Source organism: Labrus bergylta, chromosome 8 (assembly GCF_963930695.1).
Source record: "Labrus bergylta chromosome 8, fLabBer1.1, whole genome shotgun sequence".
Taxonomy (NCBI): Eukaryota; Metazoa; Chordata; class Actinopteri; order Labriformes; family Labridae; genus Labrus; species Labrus bergylta.
The window spans coordinates 26,878,977-26,905,785 of record NC_089202.1 but is presented as its reverse complement, the minus strand read 5'-3'; the positions used below and the strand labels follow the sequence as shown (position 1 = coordinate 26,905,785).

The 26,809-nt window shown below is 40.4% G+C and overlaps 1 protein-coding gene across 1 annotated transcript in view; it reads left to right on the top strand.

Moving 5' to 3' along the window:
* Window positions 1-3,765: 3,765 nt before the first annotated feature.
* The window catches only part of LOC110000818 (dolichyl-diphosphooligosaccharide--protein glycosyltransferase subunit STT3B), a 61,159-nt gene continuing 38,115 nt past the window's right edge, over window positions 3,766-26,809 (top strand). The window contains exon 1 of the mRNA XM_020656182.3: window positions 3,766-4,411. Coding sequence (XP_020511838.2) covers window positions 4,077-4,411 — 335 coding nt within the window. The 5' untranslated portion in view covers window positions 3,766-4,076. The remainder of the gene's footprint in view (window positions 4,412-26,809) is intronic.

Here is a 26,809-nt window from a genome sequence, read left to right as displayed (position 1 = left end):
ATGATGGGTGACGTCACTCAGGCTTCGTCCATTCATATTTACAGTCCATGTTTTCACACTGCGTGATTGTTTTTAATTCACTTTATCTCTTCAGGTCAGAGATGGAGAGATTTGTGGAGTGTTTTCGCATGTTCAGTAGCTTTGCTTTGTGCTTTTTTTGCAAGTTAGAAATAAAACAAATGGTGTACATAGCAATTCATGATTATATGGCACTGGGTATTTCATTTATTTTAGATTAGGGCTGAGTGATATGGACCAAAAATCTTATCTCTATATTTTTTAGCTGGATGGTAGCACGATGGTTTAGCACGATATATATCTTGCTAACTTTTTCTGTAAAGAAATAAAAAATGAAGTCAGTCCATATTTATAAAAAATAAGCATGTTTCCAGCCTGGTACAAAAAAGTATTTTGGTCTCTAAAGCTCATTAGTGGTACACACTTCATGTTTAATATAAGTATTATTGTATAGGACTTTCGCAAACGTTCAGATAAATAGGAGAATGGCTGATCTGATCCATAGGAAAACATACTTAGTAATAGATGGTATAACTAACCGTTTGAATTTAAACTGTGATTTTCCATGTGTTATCTGAAAAGCATGTTTTATAGTAAGGTTACTTAATTGTCCTGAAATAAGCTCCTTACCATATGTTTTTTTTTTTAATAAATGGCATATCTATGTACAAACTAGAAAGATAAAAAAAAACATGTCAGAAATCTGTTACAAATTCCTGCAGCTCAACAGGATTTTTGAATAATGCAACTGAAACCATTCACACTTTATCACACCTTCACTCAAATACACATGACTGGTTTACCACTGCGCTGCAGCAGGGGCAGCCTCACCACAAACTGCTTCCTGTGTTTCTGTCAGTTGAAAGTTGCTTCTGCTGAATCCCAGTGCATGGTGCGGACATGTGACAAATGAATGAGTTCATCTCAGTAGCTGCAAAGGTCACCCTCTCTCCCACTTCATTAATTACTGTAACAGCTTCCATTGTTAAAACATGTAATACAGGGGAAGTACAATGATGATACATGGCATGCTTATTTAAGCATGTTATCATTCTTTTCATATTAGCACTACCAGAGGATGGACTGATGTGTGAATGATAGTCTATATCACTATGGTAAAACTGGAAAGTCTGAGGAGCAGGAACGAGGGACCATAGAACACATTAACTGGTTAGTTTCAGTTGGCAATGTGAAGTACAATATGACGCTGTTGTAGGATATGACTCAAGGCATGCATACCAATCAAAAGGTTTCAGAGTAGAAATGTTGACCTTGAATGAGAAATGAAACTGGTGATGTTTTCACACCTATCACATTATGCAAAGTGAGTTTCCAGAATTTATTGGCTGTCTCAGTTTTTACCTTCTGCATAAACTGTACGATCCATAACGTATTATGAGCAGTGTTTAAAGCTAAGACTAGGTATTTGCTACTCGATCAGGGCTCATTAACTACATGTGTCAAAGTGCCAACTTTTTTCTTGACAGACACTTTGAGGGCCGGAGTTTAAAATATGCTTGCACAGAAGCCTGACAGCTGCCAAGCCTGATGTAAAGAAGATGGTGTCAGAGGGCCAATGCAATTTCTCCCATTAACCTATTGTGAGAATTTCAGCTATGTCATTTAATTTTTAATTTTTTTAAATTTTTCCTTGAGGTTTTTTTTTTTAAATGTGCAGGGTGACATTTTATTGCTCGCAAAATAAGGCCTGTCGTTTTTTTGTAAAATAATTTCTATTCAATATCTGATTAAATGAGAGACTTTCTCTTTCTCTTCTTTTTTTTGACTGATCTGTTTGCCCTCATTCTTAAATGTAGACTGATATAAAGCACAAGCCATATTTCAGTCATAAAAGAGGGGGGTTTGTTTTTTTTTGTTTTTGTTCCCTGCAAAGTCAGACTGGTCTAGTATGGACATTTGAATTCAACCAATCTTCAACCAAAATGTTGAAGAGAACAAGTCTTAAATGTGCACATTCATATCACATTCTTTTTGTTCTCAGTTGAGTCTGCCGATTCTTCTCCAGAGGGCTGACTTTGTTCTGTATGGAGGTGAACTTCATTACAGACTCCAAACATTTCTTTTTGTTCAGAAAAACTTCAGCAGATACTAGATTTATTATCTAGCTCTGAGCTCTTCCCTGGGCAGCTCAGCGCTTTAATCTCAGGACTATCCTTCTCCTTGTTGCTTTGTGTGAGGATGGGTTTTAAACAGACCTCTCTATCTGTCAGCCGATTTCATCCAAGACACACATCTAATGGTCTCAGGTTCCCCAAAGTGTTGGAGAAATCCAGCTTTGATTTAAGTGTCAGTGGTGAAGTGTTCAAATAAGAACATTTTGTATTGAAGATCTTTCTCCCCCATTGACCCACCAGTGCATGTGCAATGATAGGGAATAATAAATTAACCAAATGTTAAAATGAACAGATTTTAATACTCACCGACAAAGAAACACACTCCAGGGCAGTGGTTCCCAAAGTGGAGGGGGGGGGGGGGGTCGAGACCCCGTGACGAAGTTAGGACACTCCAATAGGAAACAGTAGAATCAGGCTGATTTTGTTGCTGACACTTGCTCGCGTTGTGTGCTGTTAGGACAGGATGTAAGAAGCTAATGCAAATGCTGTTTACAGTTTAGCAGCACAGTAAAAAATATAATGTAAAGACAAAAAACATAAAAACAATATTAAATAAAATAACTGAAAGTCCAAATAGTGCAAAGAAAATCCAATTAGTGCAAAGCAGCTTTCAGTTTTAGTAGGCTACTCAATTAAAAAAGTGTAGGGCAGTAATGAAGTGAAAAATAAAGTTCTGGTTCTGTGGTTATTTGTTGGAAGTTCGGGGTTCTGCACGCAGTTAGTGTCTGCAGTTATCTCCATTCACACAGTACAAAACAAGACAACCCCCTGTGGACCAACGGGTGATTTATCTCATCTTGTCCTGTAGCCTACATGTTTAAAGCAACATTATGTCAACACACCAGTCAGCGTTTTCTAACTAAATATGAATCATTCTCTACTTTAAAACATATAGGCAACGCTAAAACTCAGAATGAATCTTTAACATGTCAAACATTTCAGGGGGAAAAAAAACAACAACAATATGAATCTACTCAATATTGTCACTGATGGTCTCATTTGCTTTTGTGGGTAATATGGAGGGATCAATATTAATCTCAGACTGTTTTCTTACTTGCCAAAAACTCCTCACAGGAGCTTTAACAAGCCAAAAAAACAGATGTGGAAATTACAATTGCAGCTACTTAGTTAAATATATAAAAAAACAATTAAAAAAATAAAAAGGCTTGCCATAGGCTTAGGCTACAATCTCTAGTAGTAAATAAGCTCAGGTGTGAAAAAGTAAATAAGTAAATGTCTAAAATCCGGGCTTCGGTTGGCGAAAAAAACCGGAACCTGTCATACGGTTTCTTTCTTTTGGGGTCAAAAGATTGCTTCTGGGAAAATTCATTTATTTCATTGGCTCGTATGACTCGTTGTTCGTGTGTCATACGCTCTTCCCGCTGTCTGTCAACCGTCGTGTTTGGAGCCTCTTCATCGGTCGTGCTGCTCTTCTCTCATTGGTCGCTCTAGCTGTCAGTCAAGCGCGCTCCTCCTGTTCGATTGGCTCCCTCCGGAGCTGGAGCCTTCTCGGCTGTACCTGTCTCGCTGTGAGAGGCTGACGGGCTCCTTCCTGCTCCCACAATCAAGCTCCCGCCCCCCCTCCCTCCTCCTCCATCCAGCTCCAAGGAAGGAAGGAGGAACTGCCCGAGCCGCATGTGTCACTTCCAGTATGCTGCAAACCCGTGCTGCTATGTGACTGCCCGGGGACTATTTAGCTTAGTTTTGAGGTTGGTGGGAAGCGAGGTTTGAAAGTTTGGGACTAAAAGCCGGTGTTTTCAGGGGGGTCGTGGGGTGCGTAGGGAAGGTGGTGCAAAGTGGTTTCGGAAGTGGAGCGTGGCAGCAACAAAAAAAAAAAAGAAGAAGAAAAGGGGGGGGGGGGGGGTGTTTTTCGTTCCTGTGTGATTTAAAAAAGATAGCTTGCTTCTCTCGCTTGCGTTGAATATGGCGGAGCATCACCCGGTTACCGACAGCAGACACAAATCCTCTCTGAACTCCGGAGCGTCGTACTCCGGGAACGGGCGGAGCAGCAGCAGCGCGGCGGCGGCGGCGGTGGCCGAGAGAGGAGGAGGCAGCACCGCGGCTGCAGGAGACGACGGAGGAGGAGGAGGTGTTGGAGGAGGTGGAGGTCTGTCCGGCGGCGGCGGCCTGTCGCAGCCGGCCGGGTGGCAGTCCTTGCTGTCGTTCACCGTCCTGTTCCTGGCCTGGCTGGCCGGTTTCAGCTCCCGGCTCTTCGCTGTCATCCGCTTCGAGAGCATCATCCACGAGTTCGACCCATGGTGAGTTTTTGTTACACACACACACACACACACGACGAAGTGGTTTGACGTGTTTGTCAAGATAGGCTGAGACACACACACACACACACACACACACACACACACACACACACACACACACACACACACACACACACACACACACACACACACACACACACACACACACACACATACACAAGCAAGTTTCTTCACAACACGTCAAGTGAACGGTCAGTATCACACACTGTCACGCCTCACCTTCAGACATAACCGGCACAATTTGGAACAAAGGTTAAAAAAAAAAAAAAGCAGCTTATAGTTACTTATTAAGAGTGACCTGAGCCATGTTGTCTTTATCATTAACGCCAGTCTGCTGTAAAATACACACCACTGCATTCGGGCTCTTATTTTCACCTCTTTGCATTGTGCAATATTATTATGTAGGGGAAGGGGGAGGGAAAAGGGGGATGAGGGGGGGGGAGGGTGTCTGTCTAAAGGAGGACAATGGTGACAGCTTCATCTGACGCGGATTGAACCCGGAAGGACGCAGCCTCTAGGTTTCCGGCTGAAGTCCTCCCGTCACCGATTTCTCATTTGTTTACACCTCTGCTCTGATTTTGTTGCCTGCAGCAGCGCGCGCAGTGATAGCAGGGGGTCTGTGTGCAACACACACACACACACACACACACACACACACACACACACATATCAGTAAGCATATCATGTTTGGCTTCACAGTGTTCCTCCTGCGTGGCCTTCCCACATGCTTTGCTGTTAAATCTGTATTCACACTTTGATTAAACTAAAATTCTAAGTACCTCCTAATTCAAGCATGTAAAAGTCAGTATTCACATTCATTTGGCATTTAAAGTTCATTTAAGACATGGAATATTTGAGAATTTGAAAGTTGAACAGTATGGTGAGGAGACATTGCTGCAGGACAAACTAAACTATCTGTGCACGGTGTTATTTGCTGGTGGTGAACAGATTTGGCTGTTTGGCTATCGGCTGGTGCTACTAGGGCTGGGAAACATATCGAGTTTTTAAGATATATCGATATCTTTTCAAACAAGATATAGGGTAAGACAATATCGTTAATATGGATTTAGTTTATGTTGCATTAAAATAACGTTACAGAGGTGCCAGGTCGCCTTTTTCTCATCTCACTGATGATGTCTGTCCCTCTTCACCCTGCTCCTCCTCTCTCTCTCTCTTTTAATGTATTTAAGGAACATTGTTCTTTTATAATATTACTTTTTAAATTCACAAACAGGTAGTTTATTTTTCCACGTGTTTTCACTGTTACTAAAAGGCATATCGATATCGAGTAACGCCATTCAGCTAAACAATATCGAGATATGACTTTTGGTCCATATCGCCCGGCCCTAGGCGCTACCCATCGAGATGTGCCACCATGCAGCTCTGTGCAGTACAGGCAGCTTTACAGGGGCTTTTTCGTCTACTCAGAAACGCGTCATCTGAAATCTTAGAGGTTTTGTTGTAGAGTATCAACTTCCTGTTTCCTTACTGTTCAAAGGCAGCACGTGGCGGTGGTGGTGTTAAAGTGATTCCCTACTGGGAGCATTATTTGATGTGATTTGATTGTCCATCATGATGTATAGTTTCCCTGAAATTTTAAACAAAAGAGCACCAACACTTGTTCTCAATACTGTGATAATGCATCTGGAGTAAGTAATGAATTCATATAAAGAGCACACACACAGTAACACAAAAGCCTCACACTCACACACACATAGGTTAGCATGGCGACTGTGTGAACGCGAGGTGCCCATCATCCCAGGAGTAAAAGCAAAGACTTACTGGAGGATAAGCAACGACCGTTTCCTGGTGCATGCTCCTCTTGTCCAAAATGACCAAAATGACCTCTACCAGTTTTAGTTTTGCCTCAGGGTTATCCATACGCATGTGTGCTGTTCTCTCTCTCTCTCTCTGTCTCTCTTGCTCCCCAGGGGCAGGGGGAGTACAATATGTTAAATATTTAATGCATATTTTCGTAATATTCATTGGTTAAGTTGGGACACATGGAGGATAAAAACCTCAGCATATGAGCGTGTGATTAAGAAGTTTAAACCTGTTGTGAGATGTACCATGTTGCAGGAATTATTTTAGATAAATGCATATAATTAATTAAATGATATGAATCAAGATAAAGACTCTTTGAAGTTACCGTGTTATCATCCAGTCAGCTAGAAAGACAGACAGGTAAGAGACCAACGCTGAGCAGCTGTAGTGATTTTGATGGGTCATTCATAATTCCTTCAGGAGTCAGAGAGGATGCAGCTGAGCAGAGAGTGAAGCAGGATTTACTTAACACCAGAATGAGAGACGGTCATGGAACCTTTTCTAAACAGTTAGCCTGATTTAAAAAGTCAGTGTTTTTTAAAATGTAATTTCCATTAAAGAGAAGTTGCAAAAAGTATTAATAGTTGCTCTCGGGTTGGCAGGTCAAACTTTAAAAAATTGGAAATAATCGGCCAATGAAATTGCAATCTGTGCATCTCTATTATCAATATGGCACCTGATAAATGGATAGGGAGGTGGAATTAAATTCAAGACTAAGATTAAACATTGATTTCAATTGTTCTAAAACAGTTTTCTTATCAGTGTGTATCTGAAAAACATTCACATGCAGACATTTACGTGAAAGGTTCATTTTTGGCATCCTGTACGTCCAAGAAGCATCTGATTGTCATACCTTAGAGATAGTGAAGCACCTCATTAAAAAAAAAAAAAAAAAAAGTCAGCGCTTTGCCTAACCACGGTGATTCTCATTTTTTGCACCAGCCATCAAAATGTTAGTGTTTCATTTCAAAGCCATTACCGGCTTGGCCCCTGCCAGAAATGTCCAAGCGTTTTATTTGCACTCTGAGGGACTGTTGCCTGGTCCAAGCCTGCATTGCATCACTGAAAGCATTTAATGATTATTCAGAGACCAGCAGTGTGGATTAAACTGCCAGCTTCATGTCTGTGTGCTGAATGAAAAAAACAAAAAAAAAAGGGGGCTCGAGAGCTTGGCTGGGCAAGAGTCCTCCAGTGTTTGTGTGTCGCTGTCTGAAAGTTTAATATGCCATGAACTGAAGTGAAATGTATTCGTACACTGCTTCATTGTTCTATCGTTCACCCTTTGCTATCAGGCTGGCAGCACTATGCAAACGAGATGCTTGGATGGCTGAGGAGGTGTAAGTGTGAAGGGTGGGGGAAGTACCTCATCTCTGCCTAACCGTTGGAAAATGTACAACAGGCTCGAGGGTTGAACCTGCTTTTGTTCATCTTTTTTACAGGTGCAAAAGGAATTTCATTCCTTTTTTAAATGTTACAGGAAAGAAACTTCAAGGTTGTTCAGCAGTAAGAAGGATAAAAGCAGCAGGGTTTCACAGCTTTTTCTGATCACTGTTTGATGAAAGTGCCCTCATGTACAAAACCCATGACCTCACAGCAAGGGTACTGTCATTCTGTGGCTTATCTTTTTAGTATTGCCACCAGTTGTATAAAATCACTGCTATCCTGTTTGTTCTCTCTCTCTCTCTCTCTCTCTCTCCGTCACACGCTCTCTAATGTGTCCTTTTGATGTGGCAAGTTAACTGGCCCTTTCCTTCACAAGTGCTTGATCGTGCTATTAGATCTGACAGCAAAGCAGGTCAAGACTGGCATTAGGAAGCTGGCCCGTAGACTGTTAGTTTTGCTTGGAGGTTGGGCTGTGTGTTAATCATGCAAGGAACAGCATCAGAGAAGAAAAAAAAGGAAAAAAAAGCAGCTCCATTAGTACTGATGTCTGATGCACTAAAGGTCGCCTGCCAGTGAGCTAGACCTCCCTCAGAGCAAGGTCTGGCAATGAGACGCCATCTGATCCACCTGTCATCTTGGGCTCAAAGCTTCAGCCCTATGAATAATAGCTGGTAGAGAAATGGAGTGCAATTAGTGTCACTTTCCGTCCAGATCTATTATGAAGTGTGACACGTTTGATGTGGAAGCAGACATGAGACCATTACAGCGTTCAAACCGAGTGCCATCCTGCCAAAACAAAACCAGTTCTCTTTTTGTAGACGCTGTCAACGCATCTTCTTCACAACTCCAGTTGGTGCCACATTTGTTTGGATCTTTTAATTAAATATTTTTTAACCAGATGAATGGTTATTATATTCTAATAATTTTTTAACCCCCACTCCAATACTTACCTCAGCAGTGCTGTGTATAGCAGAACTTAGCATTCACAGCCATCTTGCCTGATGTAACCCAGCTAATCAAATCTATGCATTATTTTATTTTTGGGCATTTCTGGTCTTTATTTGGACAGGACAGTGGATCGAGAAGGACATCGGAAAGAGAGGGAGGGGGATGACATGCATGAAAGGAGTCAAAGGTCAGACTTGGACCTGGGCCGCCTGCTTGAAGGGCTTTTTTTGCCTCTGGGTGTGACCTAACCGCTAGGCCATCTGCGTCCCCAGTATTTATTTTTTTAAGTTATATTTTTGGACCCTTTTGCCTTTATCAGTTAGGACAGCTGAAGAGAGACAGGCGATGTTGGTAGGAAATAGCGCGGGTCGACATGCAGCAAAGGGCCGAGGTCAGATTTGAACCCTCGGTCGCTGTGATGAGGACTGTAGCCTCCGTACATGAGACGTGCAACATAACCGCTAGGCCATCCCCAAATCTATGGATTCTTTTAAGAACAAAAACAGTGGGAAATAAGGGAGATAGAGCTTCAATGATGAGGTGAACAACTTTTTTAATCAATTGATTGTCATTTCAGAATAAATATAGTATTTGAAGTGTTTGGGTTTTGGACTGTTAGTTGGACCAAACATTAGGGATGTTGAAATTAATCGATTATTGCGTAATCTACTGTTTGTAGATTTTACGACCGCAGCTCCACCTACTGTATCATTATTTTGTTGACAATGCAGAGACATTAATGTTTATTTCTAAAAGACTTCCTCAATAATAAAAAACAAGTTTATATTTATAATGCTGCTTGTCTATTGATGAATAAGTATGTGGAAAATAATAACCTGATGAAATTGTCATTAGAGTTGAAGCACTCTCTCCAAGTCATGTGAACACTGCTACTAAATATCGTTTGACTATGTAATTCTTTAACAGATCAGAGGGCCAGTGATTGACACCATGAGCATTGATGCAGTCATATAGGCTGATTCTAAATTCTCACTTTCAGAGGATGTTGGTGGTCTTCATCTTTTCAAAGCACTGCCTGTTAAATCCTGGGCTTCTCCAGTCTGCACGTCAAAGGTCTTTTTTTGCAAGATTTCAAACCTGAAATTGCTCCTGTGTGAGTGTGAATATGTGTGGATGTGGTGAATGGCATAATGAGTTTAGAGGTTGGAATGGTATGAGGACTAGAAAGGTACCAAATAATGAATAGACCATTGACGATTTAGCGTATATGACACTGAATTATAATGCGAGTACGGCATTATGAGGTACAGAACCTTCACCTGAGTCATTTTTCTCCAACTTGATCTCTTGAACTTCTGATGGAAAACACTCTCAAAATAGCACTGATGTGTTTCAAACAGAACTCAGAACGTCTAACTGACCTGCAATTTGGATATAATGTCTCACAACCTTTTGTATAATATGTGTTGTAATTGGAAAAAAAAACCAAACTGGTATTTTATAAAGCATAAAGAACAGCAGATACATGAACTGGGATTAAACTTATTTTCATTTGTTGCCCTTCATTATCACAATTAGGGCCCGACCGATATCGACATTGGGGAGAAAAAAAATCAGATACAGTGTGTGTGTGTGTGTATGTATATATATATATATATATATATATATGGCGTTTTCATTTTTTGTTTTATCTTTGACATGTTTAAAGACATTTATTGTGTTGATCCCTAAAATGCAGTGATCTAACACTTGTTGTAAAGATATAACGCAGACAAGATGGTCACTCATGGAACTGTGCATGTACGTGCATCACACATGACCCTCTGGAGAGTGGTAATGCTTTTTGTAATCCATATAGCACACTCTGCTGATAACAGCCAGAAAAAGAACTGTTAGTGTAATTCAATGATACTCACATGAAATGATATTCGACTGGTGAATAAATCTAATGATATCGGCGCATATCTGTGATTAAATTAGCCGATACCGATAGCCACTTAATAAGCTAATTATCGGCCAATATTATCGGCTGGCCGATTGATCGGTCGGGCTCTAATCACAATAATGAACAACGATATTGCACAGTGTATATTTTTCTAATATATTGCAGCACTAGAATAAACTGCTAATAAACATGAATCTCAAGAATGAAAGAAGTAAAGACAAACACGGCTACATTTGTGACTGATGAGCCTGAAATCAACATGTTGACGTCTGCAGAGAGAAGAGAGGAAGACCTTGTGATCTTGAAAAGGAAAAAGCAAACTAAGTGTTCTCACAATGGGTACTGACGAGTATGGGGTTAATGTTCCTTCGTTCTGGCATGCACAAGTGGGAGATAATAGGAAATAGGCGGGTGTCTGTGTGCAGGGAGTTGATGATGTGTGCGGCGTTATTGCGGCCAGACTGCAGGATGTGTTATCAGTTGTGCCACACTACAAAGCACTCAGAGAATGGGAGCAAGAGGTTTTGTGTTCTGTAATGAACAGGTATTACATCCAGGCTGTGTTACTGATGTACTGCCATCTGAAAAGATCAACTTCTTGTCCTGTGTTTACTTGAGAGGGAAAAGGTGCCTTCGAAGGTTTAAAATTAGTTTGAAAGCCAATTGACGGCTACGTTTATTCCAGCGTCTTCTACAGTTCTATTAAATTCTTGTTTGTTTTCTGCTTAAACACTTCATCTTTGAGGGGTCAACTGGTGGAAAAGGTTCAGCCCTAATCTCGGCATATGCACAAAACTCCTTACAACTGCCTGAAGATATCAGGATGAGCTGCCTGTCTCAATGCGAACCATTGAATTGTTCAATTCGTCACCAGGAATTTCTCCTGCCAGCCCCCTTGTAAATAATTTTGCGTTGAGTGGAGGTGAGGTGATGTTTGAACACAGCGGGAAATATTAGTCAAATTCAAGGTGAGCTAGTGGGAAGGGATGATGATGTTTATATCCTGTGGCTGCTGAGTTCACCTCGGATGTAATGAAACTGCTTCATGATGTTATCTATTTGCCAGGATGTTGTTCTCCACTCTTTGGTTGATAACGCAAATATGAAGTATCTGCCGCTTATGTGTCGTCCATTTACATTGTATCCGGCCTCCTTTGAACCCCAACCCTTGGATAGTCTCCTGCTGTGAGGTGAGTGTGTGCACAAGTAACTGGAAAGATTTTGTTTGTCTGTCTTCTTCTAATTTTTAGTTGTGCATGTTTTGAAACGGCTCTAGATTCCTTTGGTTCAGGTGTCAGTAAAAAGCTGCTGTCCTTGTCTCACCAACTTTTTGTAAAAACAAAATTGGATTCAAGTCAGCAGTGCACTGCAGGGCTTTGTCTGGGTTTTGGACGATGATTCATGATAGCAAGTACAGTCGTGCTGTCTCCCATTAGGTGCCTTCAGCTGTGCACTCTGCTCGCTCACAGGGGTCATGGCGGTTTATGCCTCTAGCTGGCTCTGAGTTGGTCCACCTGAAACCTGATTCTTTAGTAGCGGTGACTCAGGCTAACAGCAGTGCAGTGGAGCCAGTGTTCTGGCCTGCTGGCTGTGACCATGTGCAGTTTGCATGTAGTTCACATGACCAACAGTTCTTTATGTGTGTATAAGGTTTGTTAATCCTAAATGCAACTGTTATGAATTCAAGTTGTTGCCATTAAACAATCATTGGAGATAAAACAATCAATGCTATGGCCTTTTCACACCAACAAATGCATGTTCATAATGTACACTCATTTTTTTTTCTTCAGTTTTTAAAAGTGAGCTTGATTCAGTGATAGTGAGCAGCCCTGCATTAGATTTTTCCTTTATCATGACTTTTGATGGACCTCTTAATGTTTAGTTGTTGACACTGGTGGTTGGCTTGTAGCTGAAGTTCTGCAGAAATATGATGCCAACCACAAAGTAGAGCTCATTACCGTCAACCCTGCTTCTGCTTCCAGTAAGTTGTGCTGTCACTCAATAGCATTTCACAGAAGCCATGCACATCATTTTCTTTTTAATTCTGTTGTTATTGTGTCAGTGCACCAGGATTTTTCTAGCAAGGTTGATACTGTGATGCCACATGGTTTAAAACAGAGCAGTATCTGTTATTTTAATGATAATGAGTATCGAAAAAGGACCTATAAGCTTTAAAAAAAAAAACAAAAAAAAAACAGATCCTCAGTCATTTTTTTAACACAAAGCCTGCCTCTAGCCAAACAGAGAGCAGACATGGACCATTCAAATTCACAGGTCAGTTTGACTTGATTAGGAGTGACATCTGTGATGAAATACTTTAAATTAGGTCTGATATACGATGTTTTAGGACAACTGAAGACGTCGTCTAAATTTGGACTTTGGTCAACTGTGGTTGTTTCAAAGTGCTTAACAAATAAAATTGCATTGGATTGGAAATTGCAAAAATACATTGGCAATGTTTCAGTATCAAAACTGCACCATTGTATTTGTGCAGTTGAGACAGTGTTAGTGGGAGTTTTGGGAATTTCAAACCAGAACATTCCCAATATTGGGGGCCAAGGACCTCTCTACTGTTGCTGTGGTTTCCTAACAGTTATTGATATTGTTGATCAATATGATTTTTTACTAGTATCACATCTTAAGTTTGAGATTCTGGTCTTGTGACAACCTTCTAGTCCCCTCCACTTTGAATGTAATGCAGTCGAACCATTGCCTTGAACGTACTGCAGAGGTGATTAAGGTCCAAGGTTTATGGCTCAGTTCAAACAAATACACACGAGGCAATCACATAAAGTGTACAGTTTGTCAGATCTGCCTTTTATCAGTGACCTGTTTGTGTTTGCAACAGTTTTCCTCTTTACTTTGCAACGACTCTGAGTTTTCTGAGCTGTTTTTGCTTCACCCGATTCCTGTTTACTGTAAACTGCAGTAAAGATTGGGATACGGCAGCAGGACAAAGGATAACGTCTCCCTGCATTATCTCAAGTCTTGGAACGTGTATTTGTCTGATTTTAAGTCACCTGACAAGACCAGATAAACATAGTATCTCAAGATATTACACAAGCAAAACATTTGGCAAGGGGCAGCCAAAGTGTCCCTTTTTAAGTTTCATATGTCTTATTTCAAGAACCTTTGAGCAATTCAGGGCAACATAACCACCTGGCTAGTATCCGGCACCCCTGACAAAAAGCGTTTTGTTTGTAAAAATCTGTCCAATTTAATTTAGGCCTTGCATTTATTGCTGGGAAGTTTTCGCAGATTGCATTTCAACAACTTTAAATCTCTTGTTAGGTTGTAACATCAATAAGATATGCTTCTGCCTTAAAAATAATTCATTCCTCTATCAGTCCAATTCAAAGAAGTAATGTGATTACTTAGTTTTTTTTATTATTGTCGTATTTTAAAAGCCTGAAGTGTTTCAATTTCCTAAAACTCGTCTTTTGTCCTTGTAAACATCTCTATTAGCCCCCTCCGAAAGAACGCACATTAACATTTAGCTTCAAGCTCTGTCATGCACTTTGAATGTATCATCCACATTCCTGCTGAATAAATAAGATTGGTAAAAAAACAAAACAATGTAGTGACTGTTAATGTTTGCACAGCTGCACATAAACTCAAATGAAGACTTTAATGTTTCCTTTAGGAAGTTTGCAGATTCATAACATTCAGCATGATAGATCCGTTTGAATATGAAAACAACTTTTTTTCCCCATTAAGCTGCAGCAGGAAGCCATAAAAGTACTGTCTGTCTCTTTTTGGTTTCCCCTAGTTCTGACAATGATTCATATTTCACTAGAAAGCCCCTCTCCTCTGTGTGCATGTGGAATATCCCCTTTCCTCAGCTTGCATAATTCTAATTCTGCTGTTTCATTACACAACATGCAGGATTGGGACAAATCATTATAAGCTCTTTTTCATACAGGAGGGTGGAATAGCGTGTCACTCGGATAAACAGTTGTAACCATCTGACTAAACAGTTATGCTCTCCTTTTTTTTTGGTCAAATGGATGATGTAGTCTTTCCTGCAGATTGTGCTGTACCTGGGCGGTGGACTTGAAAGGGGGGCAGGGGGGGTGTTGTTACCTACCATATTTTTTTTAGTTGGGCTATATGTGATCATTAGTTTGTATTTGTAGCCTATATACTTAAATGTACCCTTCCATTTTTGTTTTTTGAACACGCGCCCACACCCCTGCACCTCTCCTCTGTTAAAACACACAGCAGCTCGTCACACCCCGCCTCTTTCCATAGCTTTGTTTTTTTGTGTTGCTTCTCTTTTGACAATATTTATCGGCGGTAGGTTGAAGGCACTCCTATAACGACCCACGTTGTGAGAGGTTTCTCTCCATATTCATTTATCACACCAGGTGATCCACATGTGTGTTGAGGCTTATTGACGATCATCCTGATCTGAGTGTGCAGGACAACATCGATGCCTAGCAGCTGCAGGAAAACAAAGACATGAGTGATGCAAAGTCTCTCTCGCTCTCTCGCTCTCTCTCTCTCTCTCGCTCTCTCGCTCTCTCTCTCTCTCTACAGCCTTGATATACCTGGGTGGCCCAACAGAGTATTGTCTATGTTTGGAAAAATACTGAGAAGACAGAAAGTGCTAATCTATCTATCAGTTGACTTGTTTTTCTGACTTCATCTCTTTCCTGTTAAACTTATTAGATTTCACTGAGAGGAAGTGTGTACCGTAGTTATCACACTTTATCTTTGCATGTGTGAACATTGGACTGTTTGCACTGCGGTAAGGCCGCTGCTGTAGCTGTGAACTTGACATTTCCTCTCCTTCTACTGCTTCTTGATCAATGACTCTCTCACCATGGCATTCTTTTTTCCATACACCATGAAGTGTGCATGTGTCCGTCTGTCTAGTGTCTGTGTGTGTTGCACACACACGTTCACAAGCAGTGCTGTGTTCAGTTGTAGAACTTCTGTGAAGGATAAAAAGCCTAGGGCAAGATTTCTTTGTCCAAAATTGCAGCTTTGTAAATCAAACTGGCAGTTTATGATGATGAAACCTCTGTGCAATAAACCCTCGTGTTCTTGTCGGACATCCCCTCTTCATGTCTCTCTGATTGTTCTTTTTTTTTCTCCTCATTGGTTCATGTGATGTAGGCCCGGTTTTATTTGATAGTGTCTTTGCTTTAGTTTAGTGTGAGACCTAAGCTCAAGGTTTCAAACTCTTTGAGCTGCAAATAAGATTATCCGTTGAAACCATTTGCTCTAAACGTCAGTGCACACATTTGTCATGATTATTGATATTTTAAAGCGATGTGGTCTTCAACTTTCATTTATTTTGTTATCGACCCAGCTGCCAGATGTTGTTTTTCATATATTGCTAAACAGTTTAGTCTGTAAAGTGTCTGATGGATGTTTTGTCTGACCAACAGTCCAAAAGGATATCAAATGTTCCAATTGTTCTACCACAAGAAGCAGAAAAAACCTCTGAATTGAAAGGCTGTCATGGTGCCAACATTTAAAACTGAGATGGTAAGAGAAAAAAGTCAAATACCAATACCGCTTTCTATAGCGACAAAAAAATGATCTCCTGTGCTTACCGACGTAAGCTGGTTTTCTTTGCCAGTATGTTCTCTGTTCTTTGGTTGATATTGTGATCGTGTCAAATTACATATAGCACTGTTATAAAGGAAAATAATTCTCATTAAAGCGTCTGTTAGAGGACTGTTGCTTCGTGCATCATTCTGCTTGCGTTAATTCTTGCCTTACCAGTCTCCCGCTGTGCTGTGCATGTGTGAACAACCAAATCAGGAAGATTTCCTCAGCTCTCCGCCGATACAGAACTGGGTCCTTATGGAGCTGGGTATTGATACCCATGCCTGGATAAAGAGGACCCATGCTGTGTTGAGGAACAAGGGTAAGGCTCACAGGAAATGAAGACTTACTGAAGTATTCTGATCAAATATGACTTCTTATCCAACACGTTCCCTCAGGTTACTGTCTCCATACTTCAACATAGTAAGATTCTCCCTGCATTGGCAGCACACAGCCAGTTGAAGATTGACCTTAACCGCTGTAACAGGAGGCAAGAGGCTGGGTGAAAAGTGCTCCAGCTCGACACACAAACACATGCCTCTGAATCTCAGCAAGCTCGTTTTCCATTCACCGCTCACCACCTTTACCTCTTGCAGCTCCCTCTTCTCCTCCTGCCCTGCTGTGTTCTCTCCCGTCAGCGGCTAATTGGTTTCTCTTCAGGTCTCTCTGGGAATTGTCTCAGTGTGTGGTGCTGTGTCGGTCTGACCCTGCAGGCATCAAAGAGAATACGGCAGTAGCTTCTTCTCTATGAACTCCTCTCCGAGTAAGGGTGACCTTCATGACCTTATAAAGTAGAACAAGTGACAGTTTTTTTTTTTTTATCTCTGACTAAAGATTTGCTGCACTTTTGTTGACGGTTGTGTCGGAAAGGTCAGAGGTGTTGATGATGAATAAAATAACATTTGGAAGCCTGAAACAGACAAATAGCTGTTGTTTCGCACTCGAATTATAAAAGATGAAGGTTTTAAAGGATAGCTGGATGTTGAGCTGTATGTTCTTAAAGCCTCTCCCGGTTATATTTGAGCTTCTCTCTCCTGTTTGCCAGCCGTATGGATTCAGCTGCTGTTGTTCTACTGAGTTAAAGAGCTAGCCTTAGCACTTAGCAGGGAGTGACTGATTAGCCCAAAAAAAATGAATCTTGAATCTTGATTTTCACAGAAATCGATTTCCCCCACCTCCACTATCCAGCATCATTTATTACAAACACATCATTGCAATTACAGACTTTTTTTCCTTTATCAATTATTTTGTCAAATTTCACAATGGCCATTGTTTTTAGAAGACACTATTGATCAACGAGTCGTGAAAAGTGCTCACCACGTTTTCACAGAGCTTGAAGTGTTTTTAAAATGTCTTTTGACGATCCAACAGGGAAAACCAAACAAACCAAAATGTCATATTCCATGTGTGATACAAGAGAGCTTGAGTTATGGAGAAATACAAATCCCTTATTACAAACCGTCAGTTTAATATGAAGAGAGAGTGAACTGAAATACGAGCCATGCTTTTTATTTGTAGGCAAACATCCATTTGGCATTTACACTGAGAGGTCGCTTAGAGAATAGATTTCTCACTTTGATTTGAATAAAGGGCGCTTCAACGAGTTCTTCTCTTTCGACTAATTGCATTTTGTTCAGTTTTGGCCAACATCTTGCTCTGAACTAATACTTCTGGCAGCGTGTCTTCATACTGTGAACACTTTATTTGTGCAGTCTTCTGAACAAATGTTAGAAAAACGGACTATATGCACTGGTTTCACTGAAAACGATCTCTTTTTGCATATCTCAGATACATTTAAAGACAGAGTGCAGTATGATGATTTTTTTCTTCTTCTTCCTCCCACTATACTAAGACTTCATACTGCACTCCTTTGTTTACCCTCTGCTGTGCTTGTGAAGGAATTCTGTAGCTGCTTGCTTGAAGAGTGAAACAGTCAGTTCAAGAGTGTGTTCAAACAATTTATTCTTTCTTTCTTTATGCATTTATACAGTTTGAATTTCTCTGAAAAACTCAGTTTTTTAGTCTTTTGCAGGAGTTGAATGGACTCAAACATTTTGTGTGTCTGTGAATCTCATGATGCTTTGTCTTCTCCCCAACTGAATGACACATTTCTCTTTACTGTTAGATACTTAACTTTCAGCTGGAAGCACCATGAATTACTGTCACTCAACAATGTCTGTTCCATCAACCACCCACAGATGTGTTGGGTGTTAAGGGACAAAAATAATCAACACTAATTTGCTTTTCTTAATTGTCTGTAATATGTGTGCACTTGTATAACAGCTGCATATCTAGAATATTAAATATGATGTATCCCACAGATTTTTAATTGACATGATTTTCACTAAACAGATACCACTGTATAATTATTTGATTCGGAGTATGTTGGTGAAAATAGTTTTTCTGTTTCTGTTCTAAGCTGAATACAAATGAAAACTGAAGTGTGAAATGAGTGGTCAGACCAAGTTAACTAAAGGATACCTAGACCTACTCTGAGACCTCACCGCATCCGGGCTGTGGTTTTGGATAGGGATGCACCAATGCATTGGGTTGACATCGGTAACAGTGAATATTGGCCCTGATGACAGATATCAGCACATCAGCAAATAATGTGACATGATCGGATGTCAGTAGCTTATTAATCTGTTGTGTGGAATCAATTTGATGATGGCATCTAGTACACTTAACTACTGATTGAGAGAAGAGGTTTTTTATTTGGCAGATTAAGTCACTTGTTGGACAAACTCTGACTTGTTTTCATGGCCAATCACCAGAAAGATGTTGCTACAAAAATGTCTTGCACCAATAAAAGTCTGAAAAAAAAACCCCATTGGTATCGGCCCTGATTTTCACAATCCGTACATCTCTAGTTTTGGTACATATGACGGCTCGTGACCTACCCCACTAGAACTGTTACTGAAGCAGAGTACTGCGTAGCCCAGAGCTGGATTTGGGACTTACTAAGATCATGGGGGAACAACGAGGACGACAAACAAACGTGTTACTTTGCCTTTCCGAGGTTGCTATGGAGACTGTTTGGCGTTACGTTGATATGGTGATAGGATATACGATTGGCAGTCTGTATATGGTGTTTTATTATGAAACTAACCAGATGCTCTATGTGACCTTTTGAATGACTTCCTGTCGGGGGTTGATCTGTTCAGCTTGATGCGTAATGAAAGGCTGTGTTCATTGGGAACATAAGCATTGAGTAGAGAAGGCAAAATCAGCCTCCGGAGTATGTGGAGCTCTTTCTGCTGAAGATACTGTCACATTACTCAGCTTCCTCAGACATCAGCAGTCCTTGGCCTTTTATGTAACTAGTGAAGAGAAGCTGACAAGCTCACTGACAAATTCATACGGAAATCAGACTGCTTGTCTCAATGATGCAGCTCCAACAGAGGTATTTCATCAGCATCAGTTTACTGGAAATGTGCTTGGAGAAAGTCTTCTGTAACCATTTTGGACCAGTAGATATTTGTCTTGGATCAAATGAGTGCTTTTGGTCCTCATGTGCATATGAAGTAGGGATTCGCTCATTGTTTTTATGATGCTCAATCTTTCCTTCTCCAGGCTCCATAAGGACTCAAGACTTTGTCTCTACCGATTCTGTAATATGATATATCAGGAGCATGAAATCTATGTTTTTATATCTTTTTTTAGTCATCAGGGCTTCGTCTTGGTCAGACATTGTTAATTATGTTGGGATTCACTTATTACATTTTGTTCAAGCTAACACCGCTACACCCAACATCCACACGTCCATGTCGTAAGTTAGAATCTGGAGATGTTATTTCGATGTATTGTAGTTTTTTAACCTAAATATCACATTCAGTCCTTTTATTGAGATATGGAAGAATGTGCCAAGAAATGTACCTTACACACAGGGCTCACTAGATAACCTTTTTTCTGTCTGAGCATTTGGACTGAGGCTGTGAGAAGACATGTTCTGTCGTGAATCAAGCACGTAAGGATACATTTTGACTTGACTTTGGCTGTTTTGACAAAAAAATTTTAGAAAATTAGTCAACTGAAGTTTATATTTACCTTGTTTTTGTGATAAAGAATGAATACAGTGCCATAGAAGTTGATATGACAATACACAAATGCATGTATTACTGTTAAATAGACCCCTTAGTGATCGAGTCAATGTGACTGAATTTTCAGTAAAACCATTCTGAAAACAAATGTAACAGTTGTGTTGGGATGTCTCTTTTCTGCCTGCTCTCACAGTGATACTCTCCATAGCTAAGGTTTTGCCAATGCATACAGATGAAGCCAATTAGAAATCCAGTTACGCATACACATAGCCAAGAAATCTGGTCTCTGTTGGGAAATCCAGCCGAGAAAATTGTGTTTCTCTGAAGCCTTCCCTGGATTATGGAAACTAAGTATCTTGACATTGCAGAAATCAGCTTACTGCAGAAAGCCAGAAAAAAAAAAGTCCAGTTACTTAAATATATGTAGAAGCACTGATTAGAAGTTCAGCACTGTAGGGGGGCTTACCGAGCAGAAACGTCCACGCACAGAGACTGCCTGGTAAAAAAAAAATGCCAAACTTGGAACATTTTGCAGCATGTCTGTTGTGCAGCAATTTGTACACACAGCGGTTACTAAGTTGTGTTGGCAGTTGAACGGAGTCTTTGTGGTGTGGTTGGGGAAATACATCTGCTGTGTTTACTTTACATCATCCTATGATTACTGTTGTTGTAGAATGAGCATTGCTTATAAAGCGGTGATCACAACAGCCAGTTTCTTCTCAGCGTGGGCTTGGTCAGACTTTTGAAAATGATGATGGCGATGTGTGGAGCCAAACAAGATTTAAACACAACCCAAGCAAGGTGAGAAATCTTTGGTCAGTGCTGCAGTGGAAAACAACCCATGATTTCCTCCTCTGCTCCTCTGCTGTGCTTCCTTGATATTCCTCCCCACTGCTCCTCTCCCAAAATCCCCATGAGCGGCGCATTAAAGAGAAAAGAACCCACAGCTTACTTCCCATCAAAGAAATGTTGTTACCCTCATTAAACTTACAAACAAAGCTAGAATTATCATAATGGCCTCGCCCATTTTTCACAGCTGATTAGTCTTTTAATGTGACAACAAACAGTGGCTGTCACTGATAAATATTTATCAGGATTACATGTTCTTTGTCCCAGTGTGATGGCTGACAAAAAAAGAAGACAAAGAAACTTGTTTGCTTTGTGCTTGATAACATTACAATTCGCTGCACAAGGCAGTAATGGACGGGAATAATACGATTGACAAACGGCACTTAGTCACTACATACTTCAGGCTCATACAATCCTTCCCTCTCTCTTTTCTTTTTCTTGTCTTAAGTATCTTTCCCTGGTCTTGACTGTGTCTCTGTGCCCTCCCCTCTGCTGGTTTCCAGATAAATTAATTAGCCAGGAGAGTTGTTGCATCCCTGTTTGATGTAACCCAGCTGGTTCCTGCAACTCTGTCTTTTTACCCTCTTGTTGTAGCTCCTTTCCTCCATCTCTAATACATTTGTCTCATGGCCCATAGGTTTTTTTTTTTTCTGCACCCCTACTCTATTTTTTCATTGTATTCCTTTATAAATCTTACTTTGCATGTCCCATGGCTCGACAGTAACATGAACACGAGCTGATCATATGGGGAGGATGCTGAGGGATATTGCAGTTGTCGTACTTTTCCTCTAATAAAGAGATTAGATGGGTCAAGATAAGGAGATTGATCTACATGCTGCTGAGTCCTGGCTAGGGACCAAGTCAGTGACCTGTAATATCTTGGGTCAGATAGTCTGTCTGTGTCCACTAGTAGTATTCTACTTTTTGTAACAAATCCTTCGTTTAAGCCATTTAATGTAACCTTAAAACATCAATCTCACTTTTCCACCTGAAAGTGGAACAGAAGTTTCAAAGAGTTTAATAGTACAATAACTTTCAACGGGAGAATGGCGTCTATGTCATGTTCACAGCGCGACCGATCACCCGTTTACTGCAGTATGTAACTTTGGCAGCGGACCGAGGCCATCTCACGAGAAGTCTGTACAGCTTTATGACGGATGAAGCTAAGAATAGAAAGAAAGAGAGTGACTGAACAAGAAGCAGAGTGTACATTCCTCGAGATATCCTTCAGAACAGATTGAAAGGTAACATATCGTTATCTGTTTCAGCATTGTCTAATGTTTTGCAGCCTTGGTTCAGAAAGCCTGCTAACCAAAGTTATGTTTCAGGTTTGCATACAAATACATACATATTTATTTTTTACGCCAAAAAGCAGTCTCTTTCCTTGTTGATCTTCAAGTTAGCTTTAAACTTTTGGAACCTTGCCAACCTAAACTTGAATAGTTTTTGAATAATCCCCTGTGACTTCAGTATTTTTGGCTTGATACAATCATCCCTGATATACATGATGATATTATGGAAATGAAAGCTATGGTTTTATAAAGAAGTATTATAATGTTTGAAAGCAATCTCTGCGCCCAAATGATCATTTAGATAAATGATGTACCTGGTGGAACAGTCCGCTCATGTAGTCTTGCCCGTACTCTTTGATTTCATTTTTCTCTCTTTTGAAATAGTCCACAAGCAGTTTACGAGAGTTTGAAGCCCCATGTAAGAAGAGTTTAATTTAGCCCCAGTTGAGAGAGACACTTTGTCAGGAGCTGCCTGTGAATTTCTCTTTCAGCCTGAGAGCCAAATGACAAATAGGACAGTCTTGCCCCGGAAGCCAGATTCATGGAAACATATTGGCTCCTTTATCATGTGGCAGGCACACGCCAAAGATAGGCCCCTGACCTCTAATTTAAGAAACAAAGCTCCAGGCCTCACAGTGACACAGTGCACAATTTGCTCTGGTTTCTTTGAATCTATTTGCATCATTTATCTACAGCTGAACCCTGATGCGGCCACACCAACTGCAATGTCGTGTGGTCTTTTTTGGGAATAGTTATTCTGTAATAATTTCGTTTGAATGCTTGTCTCACAGCAACCTTACATTAGTATCCATAGCCTGCTTTTCACATGAAGAAACATACAAGACTGGCTGAAGATCATTTATTGGGTTAGTTTAACTAAAACTGGACTTAACCCATGTTAACATGTTTGTTCGACATTCTGTTCTAGTGAATGACATCGTATACAAAGTTGAATTTCCTGAAGCCGGGCAGAACACTAACCAGGGTTACTAGGGTTGATTTACTACTACTATTACTACTACTTCTGCAGTGAACAATATGTATCTAGCATTGTGAAGGCCTAACTCACACAGACTCCAAATTTGATAATGAACTGGGATTGAGTTTATCCTTCCCATGTTTTTGTCTTTCAAAGGATACTCAGTGTTCTTCTGGCTGACAGGGAAACTGATTGTTGTGACAGTCACTGAACTTGCCAATGCAAGCACCGCAAGCTCCTACAAAATCACGCCCGTCCGGGTAGGAATGCAGAAAACATTGAGAAGTTTCAGCTTTTTCTGCTATAGTGCTAAGACAAGGAGTTGATAAGAAGGCACCTTATACTGCAAGATTTTATGGTCTTAGTTAACGAGTATATTTTTTTCTCAAAGGTATTATAAGTGACATCAGTAATTCAGTAGAAAAGTAAACAAAGGTCAGACAGCCGCCCATGAGTCTGCTTCTATATTCCTGGGAGCTTGATTTCATGGTCTGCTTTAGACAACCCACGGCACATATAAAAACACAAACACAGACAGACCTTTAGCATTGTCTATATCCCCAAGAAAACTCATGGTTTTATTATTTTGTTGCAGAGGAACTGATGGTTCACAAAACAGTAGGCCAAGGCTGCACTGATATGAATGGAAATTGACTCACCACTTAGTGGAAAATATTAAAGCCTGTCTGCTGCCAGAGCAGTTCATATGACAAACTTGGCCATGTTTATCATTAACTAGTATCACATTTTGTTGATCAGTTAATGAGCTGGGTTTTGTTTACCAAGTTATATTTACAATGCCAATATCTCTCTGTCATCTGTAATACCAATATTGATGAGTGTGTTAGAACCAGGGACGTCACTGCTCAGAGGAGCACCTTTTGACCACCGGATTGTACCGGAAATAACTTAAGAGTTTGACAAATCTTAAAAATGCCGTTTTTGATGACGTCCAGGTGTTTGTTTAATTTTTTCCATGCTGTGATATACAGGTATCCACCAGGACTCAGGTACACTCTGTGAGATGTGGTTTCAGTTGCACTTACACAACAACTAACAGTAATGTAGGGTGACATGAACATGGTGTGAAACATTCAACCAGAGGGCAGGAAAAATAATTCAACTTAAATGTCCTTAATGAAGTAATTTACCCATATTTTATGAACTTTATATTGCCCATATAGTCACAGATTGAACTGTTTTTACAATAAGACCCATGACTACATGATGACATATTTCTATGTAACGCAATCGAAATGATTTTGGTTTGAAAATCCAGAGGATGTGACCCCTAGTGCATTACCTCGCTTCAACTCCCCTACAGCGCCAACAGTGTAAAACAATGGACGACACAACAAATGACCAGCACGCTAAAAAGTCAAACACAAAGCCCAACGTTTCATCTAGTGATGGCTTTTCCAGGAACATGACCAACATCAGGAGGAAATTGGGTTCAACATGAGCAGGGGATTCCATTCATAAAGTAAGCTTACTTACTAACTAACTAACTCAAGGAACTATTATTGAATAGCTTCAGGAAATCCGTCCAGAGCATTGTAATCGAAGCTAATTGAATCAGCTAAGCTAAGAGCAACAATACAGAAGCAACATGACCAATTTGGCTCTGCTTGGCTAAGGTCCAGCTAGCTTGGTTAACTGAGCTTCTTGAAATGATTACTAACAAACTTCTACCTCAGTTATAATGATAATTAAAGAAATGCATTTAGTTCTTTGCACTAAAATAAGTGAATAACGCAGTAGACAGAGGTAACTAATGAGAAGCTGCCCATTCACGTTCATTCTCCATTTCAGTTCACTGGTTTGACCAATGTGCAGGAGAGACAGCTCCTGTGTTACCTGAGCACCAGTAACATATTTGTTTTTTGAAGTTTACTTCCGGCTCTTTTGTAAGAGCTGTCTGAATGTTTGTTTTTTTCTTCATTAATAAATGGAAAACCTTCATTTATTAAGATGCAAGCTTATTTCAATTTATGTACTTCTGGAGGCTTTTTAGCAGCATCCATGCTGTCTTCTAAGCTTTTAATAGCTACTTCTGACGTTCACAGTAAGTAATGGGACCAAGCGGCCAGCTAAATTGAGGTCATTTTTTTGCCCCGGCTGGTCAGTTTGTTTCCGCTGTCAGCCACATTGAATCAGTCTTTTTATTCAGCTGTAAGATGCTGGTTTGATAAAGGAAACAAATACTGAGAAATATATACCGGTAGTATTTCTACAAAAATAGTGGAAATCTGTGTGGATGTAGTAATCCTTACTGGCATATTGGTCACTGCTTAAAAAAGTACATTCACTGGGTTATACAATGAATGTACAGATACAGAAAAAAATCAACAAACATGCATCTTATGGCTCAATCAGCCTGTCCTGAAAGCATTCACTCAGAGAATCATTGCTCAAGAGTCGCTGTAAGCTGCTTTGAAAGCCCTGCAGGCTGCTGAAGACGCAGCACAGGCTCTTTGCTGGCTGGAGGAAGTAAGTGTGGCTGCTGTAAACTGTGTGATCTGAATAGCCAACAACTCTTCTACTGCATTATGTGTTAAGAAGCTGCAACATTAATATACTTTGTGTAATTATGTTGTTTTATCTGTTTACATAATGGATATTTAAATGAGCCTATTGTTCTTTCATGATATTATAAATATGAGTCATTCCCTGAGATGAGCTTGTAGATCTCCACATGTTGTGGACAATAGGCCTTTTATTATTTTATTTTAGAGAGGCTGTGTGAATAGCCCATGCCTCCTCAGCGCGCTGTGTGTGTGTGTGTGTGTGTGCAGTAAATGATAGTGTGCAGGGCTGGGCTGTCTCATCTCCTCTGATCTGCTCCAAAGGCACTCAGATGTGTTGAGCAGCTGGTTAGAGAAGCAAAGCAACTGCTCATTAAATAATCATCATGACTGCAATGGGCTGAGACAGTGTTGTTGTTAGGCTGTTAGTGCTTCTGACCAACCAGCACTTCTGAAAAAAAGATCTCAAACCAACCCTGCGAACTCTTCCTAGCAATTACGTAACCTCTGTCGCACACGACTTCTAGTTGTCAAATTAACAACTTTATTTAGTGTATACACAGTGAATTGAATATTCTTTAAAAAAAGGGTGTAGCACTCTCTACAACATTCCTTTCTATCGTCCACTGCTCTTCCTTGCACCATCATGTACACTTTCCCTCCTCTGAGTGCTGCTTCAGGACCTTTTGCAACCTTCACTAAAACTCCAAAAAGACATTTCCTTGATGCATATTTTTTTATTATCTGCATTCTGCTGTACATGTGGAAGGCTTTTTCACTGCGTTGTGTCAGAGCTCTCCAAGCGCTAACCAGTCAGCAAGAAAAGCACTTATGGGAGGCTAAAGTGTTTCCCTCCCCCCTTCCTCAAATATTTTATGGGCCAAATATATGGCCAAGTAACTCAATGTTACTGAAATAGAATCAGAGTTTCTTTTAAACGTACAATATTGTATGACAATGTTGACATTAAAATAAACAGAGAGAACTCCAATGATTCCCTGATAGCCTCGACGTCATCTTTTGTTATTGTAATATTGATTGAGAGCCCCCTGGTGGCGAAATCTACATATTG